The sequence below is a fragment of the Rhipicephalus microplus genome, chromosome 7 (assembly GCF_043290135.1).
Source record: "Rhipicephalus microplus isolate Deutch F79 chromosome 7, USDA_Rmic, whole genome shotgun sequence".
Lineage (NCBI taxonomy): Eukaryota > Metazoa > Arthropoda > Arachnida > Ixodida > Ixodidae > Rhipicephalus > Rhipicephalus microplus.
Genome location: NC_134706.1, coordinates 125,119,306 through 125,138,247, shown reverse-complemented (window position 1 = coordinate 125,138,247; position 18,942 = coordinate 125,119,306). Strand labels below are relative to the sequence as shown.

At 44.8% G+C, this 18,942-nt stretch overlaps 1 protein-coding gene across 1 annotated transcript in view; it reads left to right on the top strand.

Annotated features, from left to right (window-relative positions):
• Window positions 1–289: 289 nt before the first annotated feature.
• The window catches only part of LOC142767618 (retinol dehydrogenase 12-like), a 61,822-nt gene continuing 43,169 nt past the window's right edge, over window positions 290–18,942 (top strand). The window contains exons 1-2 of the mRNA XM_075869652.1: window positions 290–410; window positions 14,577–14,816. Of these exons, the coding sequence (XP_075725767.1) occupies window positions 14,666–14,816 (151 nt within the window). The 5' untranslated portion in view covers window positions 290–410; window positions 14,577–14,665. The remainder of the gene's footprint in view (window positions 411–14,576; window positions 14,817–18,942) is intronic.

Below are 18,942 nucleotides of genomic sequence, written 5' to 3'. Positions count from 1 at the left end.
GTTCATTGATGCACCGAAAAGACATGACCTTTCCATCCTGGGTGGCGTTGCGGCATTCTACAGGAGAACGTACCGTGGGCTCAGACATCACAGCTGTACAATCGGGGTGAACAGTTTTACCGAATGCGTTTTTCTGTCACTCGTGACACGCCTTCATGAATCCATAATTGCTTCTCTTATTCACCTGCTACAACTGCAGCTGTTAAAACAGTTGGCCGCTTTTGTGCAGCTAACATATCATACAACCAAAAGGAGTGGAATATGTCTCTGTTTCCAGAGAGGCAGTGGAGGCTGCAACGTGTCGCTTTGGTGTTCGACTCCAACGCGACGCGGTTGCTGGGAATCTCTCTGCCGCTTTAATTGCTTTGAATCGATAAAATTGATAACGCTCACCGTCCGGGTGCAACAAGGTAGGTAGGCTTTGCTTAGCCGTTGTAGATAGCTATGATACACTATTGTCCGGCCTACTCTGTAAACAATAGTAGAGGTATCTTGATGTCAACTCATACACCCAATTCTGTGTCAGGCGACTGTGCGCTCAGAATACGTAGTGGTTTCAAGGGCAGAATCAGCTTTCTAAATAAAAAGTATTTATACTTTGTAGAGAGATTTTAAATATATTTGAGCACTCAAAGCTACTGATTGTTGGTGGCTTATTCCGAATTTGAGTGATGTGACCGATAGTCTGTCATGGTGGTGTAGCAGTTGTGCTGCTGGGCTGCTCGTCTTAAGGTAGCGTTTTCGATCGTGGCAACACTGGTTACATTACGATGGAGCTGAAATGCTTGAAGCCAGTGCACTATACGATGGCAGTGCACGTTCATCAACAGCAGTTGGTTGAAATTTTTTAAGCTTTGAAGGGGTAATATTAATAATAATAATGATAATAATAATAATAATAATAATAATAATAATAATAATAATAATAACACCCGAAACCCCCGATATCAATTCGAGGGACGCCGTAGTTGAGGAGTCCGGAAATTTCAACCACCTTCAACTACGGTGTGGCTCACATATTGGTTATGAAACAGCAAACCTCAGATGGTAATGTGATTGATAACGCCTATCCCCAGACGTTCCGCCTGTTCTCTGAAATACCAGCAAACGAAGGTTATGGTAATGATTTTTCTTATTTTGCAAATGCTCACGAACGACTTGCACATTTCCGGACGTGTACGTTATACTGCGACCTTTGCCAAATCTCAAGCGTAGAACTTGTTAGAATAAACACAGTATTGATGGACAGATTATAGTCCGCTATTCTACAGTATACTGATGGCATGTCGGCCGCTGGGGTTACATAGCCACACATTTCGTTCCCATTACTTATGTGTAGAAAGCTTTGTGAATCTATGCTATATATATAGTAGTAAAATGAAATAGTACTCATTCGATGCATACATGAAGATAATCAAAATAGCAACCACAGAACAAATAAGTCTATGGCATGTGGCTTAGTTTTTGGTTTGTAACATCTGCTTGACATTCTTCGTGACTGCAAAGCGTTCTTTTTTTCATGTCGCAGTTGGCTCACTCTAAATGCGTTAGAAATGTAAACATTCAACCTTTCATTCTCGGAGCTTCTCTCTGAGCGAGATGATGCGCTGTTGTGCTTTATCAGAATGGTTAAAATGCAAGCCATGGGAAGATCATTAGTGAGGTAATGTATGCATAACTGTATGCATACTGTATGCATAACTGTATGCCCACTGTATGCATAACTCGTACCAAATGGCTATACTTGTGCGAGAACCCGCCTGAACGCTGCATGTGATGACTCCCTCTCTGGTCTCCGTCTTTCATCTCCCCCATCCCCCTCCCAGGCGTAGGGTAGCGAACCAGCTGCGTATAGGCTGTATAACCTCCCTGCCGTTCTTTTCTTCCTATTTTCCTTCCTTCTTTGGTCCAATGTGAAAGTTAAGTCTGAGTGAAGAAAACTCTAGCGAAGAAAAGAAGAAAACGTATTGTCAAATATTTTTAGTTTTCCACAAATGCAAACAAACCACTTGCCTATTTTCTGACATGCATACGTTTCACTGCCAAGATTGACAAATCTCACGCTTAGAACTTGGTTTTGTTTTTTTAACACTACATAGTTTAGTTAGTGTGCGAACGCACAATCAATGCTCCATAAGCAAAAATATGCGAGAAACCTCTGCGAGCACACACAAAGGGAATACTACGTTCTTTTTTGTTTCACGTATGAATGATAAAACTGAGCCAACTCTGCATGATATGTCAGAACATAGTTTTGGTGTTGACACCACGCAGAAATGTTAAAATCCGTCACCTGCCTCATAAGCAAAAAGATTGTCTCTGTTGAGATTTCACTGTAATCATTTCCGCGGGAAATAAACGATCTCGATTGGAAACTTTCTGATAAAAAACAATACCATGTATATGACACGTTTATAATCAAGCACTTGTTGGAAGTTATTGTGGCCGAAAACACATAATATCAAATTTTTTAAAAATTCTTTAACTGGAGATGTGTAAATAATAAATGTAACACTTTTTCGGTGAAAACCGGAGCTACGCTGCAGTGGCACGCTGACTAAAATTATACAGGCAAGTAAAAATCAATATCATCAGAGTAGAAGCACACATGAGATTTTGAATTGGGTTACTCATTTTGTGTTTGTAGTATTTATAGGTCCGCAAAATTTATTTATTTGGTCTGCCTACGTGGACAAACAAGGACACATGAAATAGAAAGAGAGCAAGCTTGGCCACTGACAGAGCACCACGTCTGTTTACTCAGGAGAAACAGAAAAAGACATGCAAACGCGAATTTCCAGTATTCAGAAAAATACTCTTGAGAAAAAGAAAGTCTTATGCATGTATGGTGGTCTAAAAAACACGTGATCTGCGGCTTCATACGGAATGAAGTCTTGTGAGATTGCTAAGTAATACCGCCATTACTATACTCACATTAGCTGCAGAGATGAAAGTGGTCTGAAGCATTTCATTTCGTGAGGATCCCCCATGAACTTACCACGAGTTCAAACATCGCCATGGAACGGAAGCTTTCTATTAACTGTCGGTGTCCAGGTTTTTAGTCATCGTCGATATCAGTATAAATATGTTTATTGCTTAAGCTGACAAACATACTTATACTGATCACAACAACATCCACATGTGACGAAGTTGCCTGCCGCCGCCATGCACTGGTTTTCGTAACCGCCATCAAGCCAATTAAGAAAGAATACTAACTAAAGGACAAACATCACTGACACAATAAGAATCTAATCCGGGTTCTCTACTGGCCATTCAAGCATTCCAGCGCTGAGCCACACCGATGCTGGAAACTTCATTGAAAAAAGACCATGGGAATGCAAGTTTTATATCGGGAAATTGTTCACGTTGATGCGAGTAATAAAGCGTTTCAGAAATTTAAAACAAGGCGTCACAAATTGTGAATTGCGCCACGAGTGCTTTGTCGAATGCACGAACCCATTACAAAATTCTTAAACACAGTTCTTCCGCATTGTGAGCAACAGATTTTAAAAATTCACAATTCTTTTTTTGCAAGTGTGGATACCACGCTTCTCCGAAGAATGGGATGACATAGTGAACGCCTCCTTACAACACAAAAACTATGATTTATGGCTTAGTGGGTGCCTTGCAAATGTGCTTGCAGTGACCCAAGTGTGTTCTAAGAGGCTATAAAAGCACCCTTCTACCTTTCACTGTGACTTGACTGCGCGTTTCGTGCAGGCCTGGTGTCTTTTTTTCAAAACCTGGAGTCCAAATATCTGTATAAACCTGTGACAAAGAAAAAGCATTCTTTGAAAACAATATGTTAGGTGGCATATTGTTCAACCCCCCCCCCCCCCCGTCTTTATCTTTTTCACTGTTCCGGGTCCTATGCCAACTCACTTTCGCGACTTGGGCCCGCTAGGTGAAGGCTGTTTCAGACCAATGGCCTTGATGATTATGCACTAAAGAACAACGGTACATGTTAGAGCACAGTTCCAGCATGTTATTATAATAGCAACAAAATGAAATCTTTGCGAGACAATTAATATAACTATGTAAACGTTCGAGCTTTCACATATCTTTACGTCGTGCGTGGGCAAGGTGGCTGAGCACGTCGTCCTCAATAAGGTTGGTCGATACCTGGAAGATAATGACTGCCTGCCGCACCACCTGATTGGCTTCCCACCAAGATTATCTACTCAAGACGCCATGTTACTCGTATAGAATCAATTTCTAGATCGCGAAAACACTCGACACACTCGTGCGATACTCGGTCTTGATTTAGAAAAGCCATTTGATACCACAACGCACTCTTTTTTATTGCGACAAATACTTGCGTTTAAGGCATAATATTTTTGTCGGTGTTGTGTATGAAGTGAAGTAGTGTCGTGTAAAATCTGTTTTCATGTATCCAGCGGTTGTAACTGGCTGTGTCGCTGGAGCGAAGGCCGGCTTGAGCGAGGTGACGGAAGCGTTCTGGCTGCAACCCTTTACTAGTCCATAAAAGCTGGTATGTATCTGCTTGCATCGCAGGAGTGGGACAATATAGACAGCATCACCAACTCGTCAATATGACCAGTTACATGACAATATAACGGCCGGTGTAAAGACCACCCCTGCCCGAAGCCTCCTAAGCACAAGTTCTTCCGCCCTAGTAAGGTGAGGGGGTGAGAGCAGATACACGGTGGAATGAGAGCACGTGTATCCTGCCGGAGAACATTTTTACGGGTATGGAGTAAGTTTAGGGGCTGAGGTGGAAGGGGAATGGCTGGAAAGTCTGTGTCTGGAGAGCAGCGCGCCTGCTGGTCAGCAGCAATGTTGTGTGGGTTCGCAGCATAGTCTTGAATTCAATGTACTTTTACGCAAATAGCCGTATTATGGTTCAGCTTATGAATCGCCTCGCAGATATCCACCGCCTTGTGTAATTTCTTGAGCTCCTTAATAGCTCCTAAGGAATCAGTGTATACGTCAATCTGCTTAATTGTTGGCAGCTTAGAGGTACCATCCTGGATTGCGTCGTGAATGGCTTGAAGCTTCATCACAAGAGGAGTGGCTTTCGTAGATAGATAACGCTGGTGGCCTCTGACAAAACTATGCGTAGTACTCAGGAATGATGTCCTGCCACCGTCTCATAGGATAGCAGCATCTGTATATAGTTTGCAGGTTTTAGCGCATGGGGCCTCGATGATGGAGCGTTCGCCAATTGTAGATGATGTATCGAAGCGCTTTAACTTTGTTGTTTTATTAGATATGATGATGGTGAATTCCGAGGGAAGCATAGACTCGGTTTGGTTGTTAATGCGAGAGCCTCATTGAAAATGAGCATGCAACGCAGCAACAATAGGTACAAGTTGCCTTTTGACTTCACGAGCTTTTTCTGTTTGCGTAACCAGTTCTGCAATTGTGTTAAGCTGGGCGTGCTCCTTTAAAGTTGGTATGGGAGTGATGCAAGGTAACGCTGTTATTGTGCGCATAGCATCACGGTTATTAGTCTTCAAGTGTGCCAACTGGGCCAAAGTTATCCGTTGAAATTACGCCTGGTATAAAATTCTTGGCTGCAGAACTGTGCGGACGGGCTGTCGAGCTACATGTGTACGAGCTCTAGCTGCTTTCGATGCGATGCGGTGAATCAGATGAAGTGTTTTTGTGGAACTCTGTCTGACTTTTCGAAGCCAGTGCACTCCATTGCCGGACTGGTGAATATGAAGACCTAGTATGCGGACCTCCGAAGCCTCAGGAATGGTCACTGCACCTACAGTACATGTAAAGGGGCACTGCTTGATTTTTCTGTGTCCTGCTTTGTTAGAAATCTGAACATAGCATGATTTTTGGGTGGACATGTCTAACCCTGCGTTCCGAGTGTATCTCTAAAGAACATCAAAAGCTTTCTGAGGTCGTTGTGCTTGTCTTGAGACGTCTTTGTGTACAGACCATAAAGCCACATCATCAGCTTATATCAGAAATCTCCCATCTAAAATTCAGTGTAGTTGCCATGCTAGAGGTATTGGAGTAATGTTGAACAGGAGATGAGCCAAAACGGATCCTTGCAGGACACCTCTGTTGGACATTAGGCAACCTCTAGGCTTTCCATCTACTATTATCGCAAATGTGCGGTTGTGCCTAAAAGAGTAAATAAATTTTACTACCCACAGTGGAAACACGAGCTCGATGAGGTTGGATGAAATAACGTCATGTTTTATGTTGTCGGAAGCTTTCGTTACGTCAGTTGCTATTACAGTGCGTACTGCGTGGCTGTGTGGAGAAATTTGTAAAATGTCATCCAACAAGATAGAAAAACCGTCTTCAGTCCCCAAATGAGAACGGAACCCGATTTGAGCCGGATGGTACTTCTTGTGTCGTTCAAGCCACCAGGAAACACGTGTTGCCAGCAACTTTTCAGCAAGCTTGCACACAGTAGCACTCAATAACATTGGGCTAAGGATTGCAGGCTATTTAGAGACTTTCTGGGTTTTGGAATTGGAACGACAACTGAGTGTTTCCAATCAGATGGGAGGTCCCCAGTTTTCCATACTTTAATAATAGCCTGCAGGTGTGCATCCAGAGCTTCACCTTCCATGTTCTTGAAGACCTCGTATGAAATATCATCTGAACCAGGTGTTGTTCCTTGGTGAGAAGTTTCAATCGTCGCTATTACTTCGGCCATGCCAAAAGGACTGGATATATCGGATTTGGCACTTGGCTCAAGCTCGTCGATTTCCGTGCAGCTTATAGAAGATGCGCCATCATACTTTGGGAAAAATGCACTTGCAGCCTGCTCTGCAAATTCTTGTGGCGTACTTTACATCGACAACCTAACGCTCGATGCAGGATCAGGTTGCTTGTAACCTCGTTCCCTCGACCTGAACGTGCACCAAAGGGCTCTGTTTTTCATGCCAGATCCAAGTTTTTCACACCGCTCATGCCACCGCTGTCCAGAAAGCTGCTTTTCGTGCCGACGCGCCTTTGCTGCTATATGGTTGTCATGTGCACGGCTACCTGGTGCATCTGGATTCCTCGACGTATACAGCTCCACCTGATGTCGCTTTGCCCACAGTCTCAAAAGAGCGAGGTCCGGTTGAGGTTGTTCTTCGTCAACGATTGTCTCGACTGTGTTACTGCAGAGCAGCTCTTGCAAAGCGGGAAAAATTTCTGTGGGCTCTGAGGGAACTTTATCAAGTGACGATTCCCGAAATTTCTCCCAATGCGGGATCGCTACGCGTCGTCGAATTTGTCTTATGCATTTTTTTGTAAACCAAAAATTATTGGCATATGATCACTACCCAAGGTATCCGACTCCACTCGACATTGCGGCGTCCCAGGAACCACCAAGGGAGATCTGGAGCGTGCGTTTCCGATGTTGTACGTACAGAGCAGGTAGAGACGGCGTGATGGTTCAACGGAGTAAATGTGGCATCAGTCATGATGTTTTTAACCTGGCATCCTTGTTGGGAGTTGTGCTTGTATCCCCTATCTGTATGTAGGGCATTGAAATCTCCGCTTACAAGAATGGGAATCCCCGGAAACGTAGAACGCAGATGTGCTATCCATCCAAAATTAAGACGTGTAGGCTGTGGTATAGCATAAAAAGACACAAGTATGACACGAGTCCTCAATGGTCGTGTCAGAACAGCGACAACCTTTCGATTTTCACTGCACCATGGTGCCATAGTAATCATTGTATGGGGAATACGTGATGACAAATGCACTGCGGCTTTTTCTAGAGTTGACCCCATAGTCATAGCACGCCTATCTGTAATGAACAGGTGATGATACCCATTAAAATTGTAGAGGAATCACAGCTTATTATGCTCTCGAATAAGTAGCGCCCATACATGTAGCTTGTTGTATTCAAGCTTGGTTTTAATTTCTCCTAACTTGGAGCTTAAACCTCGACAATTGCATTGAAGGATTCCGTCACGAGCTGCTGCAGAGAGACAGCCATGGTGCAATCAATCCTGTATGAGTGCCGTCAATTGAGCAAGATGATCCAAAACTGCTGTTCAAACTCGTTGTTTGACCCATAGTGTCGTGTGGGCTGCAGGCGTAACTGGAGAATGCATACTCAGTGATTATTTGCGTGTAGGTCCTGTTTTCTGGCGCTTCAGAATGACGACATCTTTATGTTTGCGTAACCTCTCAATTTCTTTGGCTAATGCTTCTATCCGAGCGTCAATATTATCATGGTCATCATTCGATTCAAGCAGTGGTTCAGCTTGCTTTGGTTTTATTGTTTAGGTCTGTCTGTCTTGTTGAACCACTGAAGAGTACAGTTGGGTCTCGGAGCCCTGTGTGTCTTCTGCTGTGAGTGTTTCCGGCTCTTCAGTAAGAACTTCGAAGAAATTGTTAGTTCTTACAATACTGTGTTTGGGTGTAGCCTTTCGTAATCTCGCTGTGGCCCTCTTTTTAGTCGGATAGTTTATGCTTGTCATGTCGTGTTCATCAGATTTACATAGGCCACATCGATATCGTGGTTGGCCCTCAGGTGTGAGCCCTTCTGTGTCAATAGCACGCTGTTGGCAAAATGCCTGCATGTGTCCCCGTTGAAAGCAACGGTAACCGAAAATTGCCCGAGGAAGGTACACAGATTGGGGCGTAACAAACACCCATACTAGTAAAAATTGTCAGGAATACATTGGGGGCCCTGCACCGTTATTAAGAAAGTACGACTTTCGCTTATGAATCTGGACGCAAAAGCCTTGTGCGTCGGGGAGCACAATTTGCGACATATTATCTCAGGAGAGTCTTCACGGTCAATGCCATAGACCACACTCTTTTGTATGTTAGGGCTCATGCAAAGTAGCGCTGCATAGGCAGCTCTTGATCTCCTGACAGCGGTCTAGATGTTAAAGAGCATAGTTTCTGCAAATGGTTGAGAGATGCTAGGTGCACAGTAATTTTGTTCGCCGATCTGTATGATGCGAACCCTTTGTATCCCTTTGTTTCAAGGGCATGGTCAACGACCCTTTGAACATGTTTGATGGGCACTGAAGTTATGTCGTAGCACGAGAGAGGGCGTATGTAATCTCGATAGGATTGGGAAAGGGCGGGCGTTGGGTAAGACTGAGAAGCGGAGAGCGTGGAGGCATTATCAGGGGTGGCCCTTACTTTTTTAGGTGGCTGCTTCGATGCGATGGCATTATGTTGATGCACAATGATAGGAGCACCTCGCTTTGCTGGAATCATGGGACCGCTAGAAGACTGCACGTCCGTGGAGTTTCCACTGTCCACCTACTCGGCCTCCCGTTGGTTCGTACTCTCATCACGAAGTGCACAGTCCTTGGTCCTTGCACCTTCAATCGTTGAACTATCAGCTGCACGTTGCTGCTGCATAGTTGACACGGAAGTGGTCAAGCGCGATCGTCCAGTAGACGGCTTAGATGAAACGCCCACATCTGCACTCGTAAATCTTGAAAGCAATCGCGTAATTCAGTCTGCGGCTTCGATTCCACTACTTCATCCGCTTTTTTCTCACTCGACGCAGTGCCATCCTCTGTGTAGACCTAGTGTCGAAAAAAGTGGAGCTCTGACAGCGGGGCACATCTGAGGGATCCGTCCTCTTGCCCATGCTCTTCAATCTGCGATGATCGGGCATCCCGAATGACTATCGAAAATATACGGGCTAAACCACACCATCTATGCGGGCAATGTAACCATGTGGAGCTCAACAGGGTCAGATGGCTTCACTGTGTGCGCTCTAGAAGAGATCATCAAAACCACTGAGTCCTACCAAAACCACACCGGTCTCAGGTGCTCATCCGCGACGTCAGAGTTAATATATTTGCTCAAACGCCGGAGTTCCAAGCCCAAAGGGTGGAAACCTCCGGCGGAACGCAATATCAACCTCCCCACCAAAGATGGTCGTATAGTTTCCAGGGTAGACACCATCAAGATCCTTGGTAATATGATCGAGTCCCGTGTAACCAATACCAAAACAGTACGCACGCTCAGGACTAAGACTGGGAATGCCATGCGACTCGTACGTATAATAGCTAACCGGCTCCGTGGCCTCAAAGAAGACAACCTGCTGTGTCTTATACACGCGTTTGTTTTGTGTCCCTTTACCTATGTATACCTCGCCGCTATACGCAAATGGTTACGTGAGGAGCACGATCAACTCAATGCCCTTATTTGCAAGGTGATGAAACGAGCCCTTGGCCTCCCTATCACCACTCCAACGCACAAACCCCTCGAGCTTGGCGTATATAACATGCTACAAGATATCACCAAAGCTCAGGAACGCGTGAAATTTACCCGACTCACGACCACCAAGGCGGGCTGCCATATTCTGCACGAGCTCGGCCTCTTCTCCTGGACGGCCAGAGATCCCCCAAAGTTGACTTTAATTTCCCGTAAAATGCGTGACCTTATCACGATCGCTCTCATTCCGCGAAATGTTCACCCCGAATACAAAGGCAGCAGGCGCCTTGCGCGGGTGACCACAATTCTCAAGCGCATACACATGGAAGCGGACAATGTCTCATTCGTAGACGCCGCTGCCTATCACAATCACTGGGCCTTCGCCGTGGTCGTTGTATCATCCGCGCAGCAGATTCCTAACTGTGCCACAATCCTCACCCAAAACCCCGAAGTAGCGAAGCAAGTAGCTATAGCTATAGGTGCGCTCGACAGCAAACGGGAAGTCGACTACAGCGACTGCAGACCGGCCATCAGAGCCTTCGAACGCGGAGTCATCTCCGACCAGCCGTTACGGATCCTGCGCAGCGTGGACCCGAGTGCCCTGAAGCACCAAGCCGTGATCTTGTTCCTCGCCCACCTCGGCCAGGTTCCGGGTGCCCTATCCAACCTCAACGAGATCGCCCATGATGTAGCGCGCGCACTTACTGACCGCGTCACCACAGGGCGACCCCATCTCGCTGAGATAGAAACCAATCAGGATGCACCCATTACGTACAACGACATAACAAAGCACTGTTACTTTAAGCACCACATTTTTCTACCTCCACATTCGAAGCTTAACAGACCGCAAGCGCTAACACTACGCCTATTACAGACTCGCACGTACTCAAACCTTGCCACGCTTCACGTTTATTATCCCGATGCATACCCCAGTGACACATGCCCCTCATGTGGACACACGGCGACACTCGCACCTATGCTCTGGGAGTGTAAAAACTCCTTCTAACTCTACCTCGAACACGTAGGAGAGGTTCCTTGGGAGCCCACTTCTCGCCGACCAGCAAGGCGCCGTCCAGCAGACCCACGAAGTGGCTACCAGGTACTAGCTGTCGGTCCCTACGTAGGAGACGCCCGCTTCGTGCTAAGTGCGTCCTGCAGGACTAGAATGTTTTTTATTTCATTCATTCGTTTATTTTCACATTTTGGCCTTCACTACACTTTTACTTTTTCTCTCTCAAATCATTTGAAGCCTTACGTATTTTATTGTCTAATTCTAATAGCGGAGCCGGATCAAGTTTTTCTGTTCCTTCTGGGGAAAGCGTGTTCCAGTGACAAAGTGAGGGCGGGAGCCAAATGTTTGAATGAGAGTATGAGTGGGTTCAGTGCGGGAGTAACTCCGAGGGGCAAAAAAATTTGATCCACCGAAATCGGTATAGAGGACCGTAACTGGGCGTGCCGTATACCCGTCACGGTGACGGGTTGTTTGACCGCTCTGCCAATGACCCCGAATACATTGGTTAGCTTGGGGGTGCTGTCATTTTCGCGTGTTTTGGCAGTAATTGTGGACGACATGACTGACTGGGCAAATCAATTTATTGCGGAGTGACATCGAACGACCGCATACGAGTTCAACATAATTCGGCAGTGGAATTAGCGGAATGGAAAAGAACAAGCAAGGTATTCTGAAAAACTCAAGGACTTCAGCTCATACCTTGATCCCCATACTTGCCCCAGCAGCTCTGGTTCTGCTCCAATCGCGGATTCGGAGGCGTTGCTCTACGCCAGAGTACAGTGCTCACTCGCAAAGTCCATCGGCCGCTCCGACTGCCCCATTGTAAGGCGGCAAACGGCTCGGTACGAGGTTAATTTGCTGTGCTCGATGAAGAGAGATTATGTATGGAGGGAGCTCTCGCTATTCAACCAGTGTATAGTTCTGCGCCTGGTAGCCATAACTAGTTTCTTTTCTAAAAGCAAAGCACGCATGTGACGTCTATAATTTGTTTGTATCTTTATTTACGCCCACACTCCTTTCAAAGCACATGAATCATCTCTTTAAATATTTTTAAACTGAACAACTGCTGTGAGTGAGTGCTCGCTTATTCATTTATTTTTTCCTGTATTAAGCAGCCTTGACCTTTCTTCATTGTTCTTATTTTTTACAATGAAATAAAGCCTTTTAAGGAAATAAGTGCGTATGCATAAAAATTCCCAGCCAGCATTTGCTCTATATCTCTTAACTTAACGGTTCGCTATACCCTCTCTCAGGTATAAACAATTGAAATCTCCAAAAAGTTAACGACCAAAGCGTCTTCGGCCTTAGGGACCCACGTGTGTGTTATAACTGCGCTGATGCCATCCTGACGTTCGGTATACTAGTCGCGAAGCAACCGCGAGATACTATATGCAATGGCATGAAGTGCAATATATGCGGAGCTAATATTTCTCGGACACGTGCCGAGCTCTTCACTGCAAGACCGACAGAGGGTGTACGTTTCATCTAAGAGGCACAACATAATTTAAACTAAGCAAATAGGCATGCTTCCAATTGTCGGGTTGATTTGTAGAACACATAAACTAGCATAGTTACCAAAACCATCGCGACGCAAAAATGCTGTTACGGGCTCTTTTCATTGCACGGAAGAATCACTTGCAAACTACTTTTCTCCAATAAATTGACCAATATATTTGTTTCGCATATAACGACTGGTTAGTTATCTAAAATGTGAATTGAGGCATTTCCGCAGCTTTTGTGAAATGTTGTTGTGAAGGGTACGTGAATGTAAGGCATTAGTAAATGAACGAGCAATAGCCAAAAACCGCTAATATTTATGTGATCAACAGCGCTGCTTCAACAACCTATCTTCATAACAAGTGGCTGGAATATTTGACGCGGGATTCAACTCGAAGAGGGGAAGCACACGTGTCACTGGACTACACGCTTAACAGGATGTTTTTTTGAATTGACATCTGTTTCGAAATAAATATATTTTACTGCATAGCTTGGCCAGCTGCGTATATACTGACCGCGTATGACGCAACGTCATTACAGTTGTGTATCATCGGTCTTCGAACTCCCCCATGCTTCGACTCCCTCAGATTCACCTGATTCCGATTGAGCTATGACTGAAACTATATAAGTGAGTCCGGCGGACTTATAATTCTATATTTTATGATAACCCGCATTTTAGGAAATCATGCAGACTACCATGACCCATACTGCAACGACAGGAGCATCTTAGAGGTCTGCGCCTTTGTGCTACTCTGCTGCAGTTAAACAGCTGTCTGCGTCCAGCGTTCCCCCTTGGACTCACTCCATGACAAGTGTATCGTTAAGCAGTTGCGTCTCTTACAACTTCTTTGAATTTGCTGTGCTGTTTTGGTAAATGCTACTAAGTACCTGATGGGTACGGATGCCTCCATAAGTGCGTTTTCTGTTAAACTTTAAAACAGAATCTTCAGTACGTGAAACGCCGGCGGCACTCGTTTATATATACTTCCTAATTAGTAGTGAACGCATCAGTAATATAAAATGTATGTGAGTATGGTTCGCAGCTTGATTGAGATAAGTCGCTTCTTCATTTGGGTAAAATATGTAAATGCCTTACAGCAGAGAGTTTTTTTTTTTAAGAAAGCGATTAAGACAGATCATAGGTGATGGTTCATTGGTACGATTCCTACGTTCAGCGCTGTATATAAAATCCGGGCGAAAACAGGTAAAGTGTGAGAAGAAGAGAAAAAAAATAAATACCCGTGGATATGAGTGCTCGCAATATGCAAAACTCTGCAAACATGGTATCACAGCAACGCTTTGGATACGCACGCGCGCTGGAGAGAAACCAGGTTGATTGAGGAGAATCGTTCCTTACGGGCATTAAATGCAATAGAACGTGACGCGGAAAGCTTGTGCAAAGAAGGCAGTCACTGCTCTGAAGAAGTCTATTGACGAACAGTGCCTGTCTGTTGTGCCACATTTCTTGGCTCACGGGACGGCTTTATGCTCTCCCATAGTAGAGTACCAGGTACTCCAAATTGTTAACAACTTTTTCTGAACAACCATCAGCGTGGTCCGGGTCTCCATTCTCTCTGCTCCTTTTCTTACAGAGTGTCGTGTAGAAATTATCTGCCGTCGTACGGCGACAGTATCCTAGTGAATGTAGCGGTCATTTCATGTGACTCTGAATGATTGCGGATATCTAATGTTGCGCATATTACAAGCTTTGTAACACATGCATCATAGGTTAATATGAATTTTCATTGTTTTAGCCATTCGTAACTTTGCCAGCATATTTCTCAACTGCGCAAGGATGACAGGACGAAAAAGAGCAACGTAGACAAACACACGAGGCTTCTACGTTACTACGTTCTCTGACGTTTCCGCGCCTTCGTGCCCTCTTTATTTGCACTGTTATAAATTTGCTGAAACGAACCAGTAAAGTCGAACACATGCATCGTTTCAGTAACTTCATCTACCGGTGTCGAAGCCAACATCACCAACATCCTTGCCCTTGAAGAGGATAAAAAAGCAGCTGGTAGAAAGACCTCTCGTATGGCCTTGCTTTGGCTGCTGTTGTACCTGGTGCTGATTGTGTTGGCCCTGGCAGCGTCCGTGAAGATCTACAGCTTGGTCACCGTGGGAAGATGCACATCGACGCGGGACATGTCCGGAAAGACTGTGATCATCACTGGAGCTAGCAGGGGTGAGCATGTGTTCGTGCTCTTCTCAGTAGATATTGATTTGATTGATGGATATAGGTAGTTGAACGTTCAAAAACCACTATATCAATACGAGAGACGCAATAGTGAAGGGCTTCAGAAATATATATTGCCTGGGGTTCTTTAACGAGCATTCAAATTATAGCACACGAGCCTACAGCATTTTCGCCTCCATAGAAAATGCAGTCGCCACAGACTGGATTCGATCCCTCGATCAGCAGGTCAGTAGCCGAGTACCTTAGCCATTAGACCACCGTGGTGTGGTTAATCAGCAGATATGCAAGGTTGATTGCTTTGCTTTTAAACCAGCGTGCAATGCAACTACAACTGAAGTAGCACCAACCCTACGTCCGCATAGTTCTTTTTTTTTTTCAAAGTAGTTGCAAGACATGGCATTGACCTGCTGGAAAATACGCAAATGCCACGCAAAACGCTTTGGTTAATTTCATCCTCAGATCCTTGTTTTTTATATTTGCATTCGTCGGGTCTGCGCTGCCAAGGTCACTGTCTCTTAACGGTCCTCCATACAAGTTGTGGTACTAATGTCTGTCCGAGTCATTCCGAGATAGATACAAACACTCCATTACCTGTGGCACCGACCCACGTACAGTGGTTCTTGGTACACGGATGCGTGCCACAGATTATTGACAGTTCATATCTACACCTAGAGAAAAGGGTTTGATGGCGCACGCTACAAGATTTTAACTGTCCCAAAGTGTGACTTGGTATGAATGCCTCACTTTGAATGAGAAAGCTTGCTTTAAAATTTCCTGTTGGGAGCACTGGTAGAAGCATGAGCACAGCGCCGTTCGTGCTCGGCCGCTCTGATTGACGTAATCCTGACGTATTAGCCCCAAGAAGTTGGAGTGGCGGCACCTGGTGGGAGGCCTGAATGACGTCACGGCAAGGACTCTTCGACGCCCGCCACGGCGCGCATACATAACATGCGCTCGCATTGCACGCTGTTCCGTTGTTCGTGCTCACTTCTCGCTTGACTCAAGCTTCAGATGAATGACGAAAGCAGCATTGCTGATGTTCCTAGTAAAACGAAAGAAAAAGTTTGTTCAGTACCATCGCCGACAGTTACGGTGCTCCACCGTACTCACTTTAATCAGGTTTGTGTATGCCGCCATGAAACTCGCGGATGGGTTTGATTCTCGACTGCTGCAATCGCATTTCGACGGCAGTGAAGAGCGAGAGCATGCCAGGTGGTCAAAATCATACTACAGCGCGTGTCGTATTCAAGTTGCAGTTTTTACAAGTAAGGTAGCATATTCACATTACTATATACTTGCTTCCTTCACGAGCGCTTTCTTTCAAAGATATGTTCTCACTTCGCCAAAATTTGTATGGGACATATGCATCTACCTGGTGAAGGACAGTTTTTTTTTTGCCTGTGTGCCAAGCTTCACACGCATTTGCAAAAGCCGATGCAGTATCGAGGCTCGCAATAGATCTTCAATGCGCTTGGCCGTGAACACCACCTCAACTGTTATATTTATTTAGTATGCAAATACTCTTTCGCTCCTTGTGTATTTTGATTTCATGCTTTTCTAGAAGCAATTTCAGGGCTTCATCTCACTAAAAACTAGTGGAGGTTGCTGCGCCAACATCATGCAGCATCGTAGCAACAGCGCTGCAGCAGTTACGCTAGTAAGTATACTGGTTTAAATAGCCCACTCGTGTATGAATTTTCCTCGCAATTGATAATCTCCAAGTTTCATCAACCTGCACGTGAATATAACTTGAGAAATCAGACACTGATTTATTGAGGCGAAGAACGTTTAATTATCACGTGGTTTACGTGAATGAGAGCGCCATCGAAACCGTGCGCAACGCTCGCTGCGACCTTCAGGCATTTGCTTTGCGAAGAATTGCTATTATTAGCGTTCCCATGCGAATCAAACATTACCGCTTGTGACCAGGTGTTTGATCCGACCAGCAGTTCCTGCATATTTGAACATGAGGCCACATAGGTGCAAGTGACTAACCAATTAGAAGAAATATTTACGTTATTAAAGTACAGATAGCATGTCAGCATTTCACTGAGCATTTTAATGGGACCTTACTACTTTGTTCAACATCATTTTTGATATACCTGCAGATATTTTCTTCGCGAATTCATCTAACGCCTCTTTTAGCAGAAATACCTATTTTGTCAAATAACCCGAAGAATATGCATAAAAACAACTATGTACTTAGTGAATTTGAAGCACCATAAGTTTATTTATAATTCTTTGCAACAAATGTTCCAACTCCAGAGTGTAGGCCAAGTTCTACTGAAAGTTAGAATTTTGAGCGTAGAGCTTTCAAGGACCACTTTCTTGGCGTAAGCGGTGAAAGCAACGAATGTCTTGCTGTCATGCCCCACCATTTTCACAATTAATCTTCCGTTTCGAGGAAGGCTTGCCCATCAGATAATCGCAACTTTCTGTAGCTCACTTAACTTTCGCTAGCAGTGCAAACAGTCGCCTTCTACCTTGTTAGACTTGCATCGCAACGTTGAGCAATTATCCCCACCGTATCGCGGGCGCGTGGCGGCCGCAGAAAGAAAAGGACCGGCACGCAGTAACCACTCTCAGCAAAACACGACGAGGTGGTCGAGCAATTCCGGCTAAATAGAGCAGTGGCGCTGTTGTGCTGATTTAAGAGACTTTTATTTCCGGATATATCTTACATAGCTTATGTGCACTCAGAAAAAAAGGTGCTATTATGTTCAAGAAAATTTTATTTCTGAAAAAATCATACATACACAGAAGACATTTATTTGTTACATTGTTCGTTCTCCCGACATGCTAATATATCTTAATTTACATTCAAATGCACAACAGGAATTGTTTGTACGTGTAAACAGAAATTCTAACGTGCATAAAGAAAACTATGCTGGTTTAAGAGAATTTTATTTCCCGATATATCTTACACAGCTTATGTGCACACAGAAAAATGGACAGTGGTGATGAATGCGTATGTACCATGGAAGCTGTTATATACTGCGAAAAGAGCTTATAGCGTGTGCAGTGACGTACAATGCGAAAATTGTACAACAAAGACAGGACATTCATGACAACGAGATGATTAAACTTAAATAAACAGTAAGGCTATATGAACAAACAAGGGGGGGTCATTCACAGCGTAGGGTGATGTTTTGCATTCAGCTGTGAAGACAGTTTGCTCTCGCGCTCAAGAACAATATTGCACAAAAACTACATGTTTCTAATGAAGAAAAAAAATGCACACCGTGATGTCACAGTGGTGCAAGCTCTGGCCCCCCTCCTCACTAGGGGAGGAAAGGCATGGACACTCTGTTGTTTTTTTACCATAATGATTCGCGTAGACCAGCGTCGGAGGAAAGCCTCTTATCCTAGCATGACTAGTTTTGCGTTGAGGTGCAAAAGCATCACGTTTTTTAGCCGATGTAGCAGAGGAAACAAAGCTCTCTGAGGGCGTCCACTCAGGCGGGCCAGTCCCCTGCGCTTCCATAGGATGAAGGCTCCGATAGCAATTATGAGTTGGACGAAGTTATCCCTGTGGCTAAACTTCCACTGCATACTGGACGACGTCACACAGTTACCTTTTTTCACCCTCCACTTAGCAAACACGCGTGCGTAAACTTCCTCATAGAGATACACGTCTGTGTTGCTGGATTTAAGACAGAAATTTGAACATATCAGTAAATTTTGTTAGAAGTTGTGACTCAAATGATTATCCAGTATGCAATCGTCTGGGTAGTAACGGACAACCTTTATCCCATGATAAGCGTACAAGCTCGTTTCTTGAGCGTCGCTTCTGCTTGAAGCTTACGAGTCGCCTTCAATTGTTAAACGGCTGATGGCGAAAAGGTTGCAAAAATGGCCGAGGTTTCACGTCCAGAATTGATGGTCCAATTATGAAGGACTCCATAATGAGATAAATTCCGAAATTTTGACCAGCTGGAGTTCTTTGACGTGCCCCTAAGCATATGGGCGTCTCAGGAATTTTGCCTCCACTCAAATGCGCCCGCCGCAGCCGGGATTCGTTCCCCTGCCCTTCAGTTTAGCTTGCAATCAAACACCATGACCACTGAGCCCCCTCGGCGTGTGCATGATTAAGCGAGGATCATGAGCGTAGATG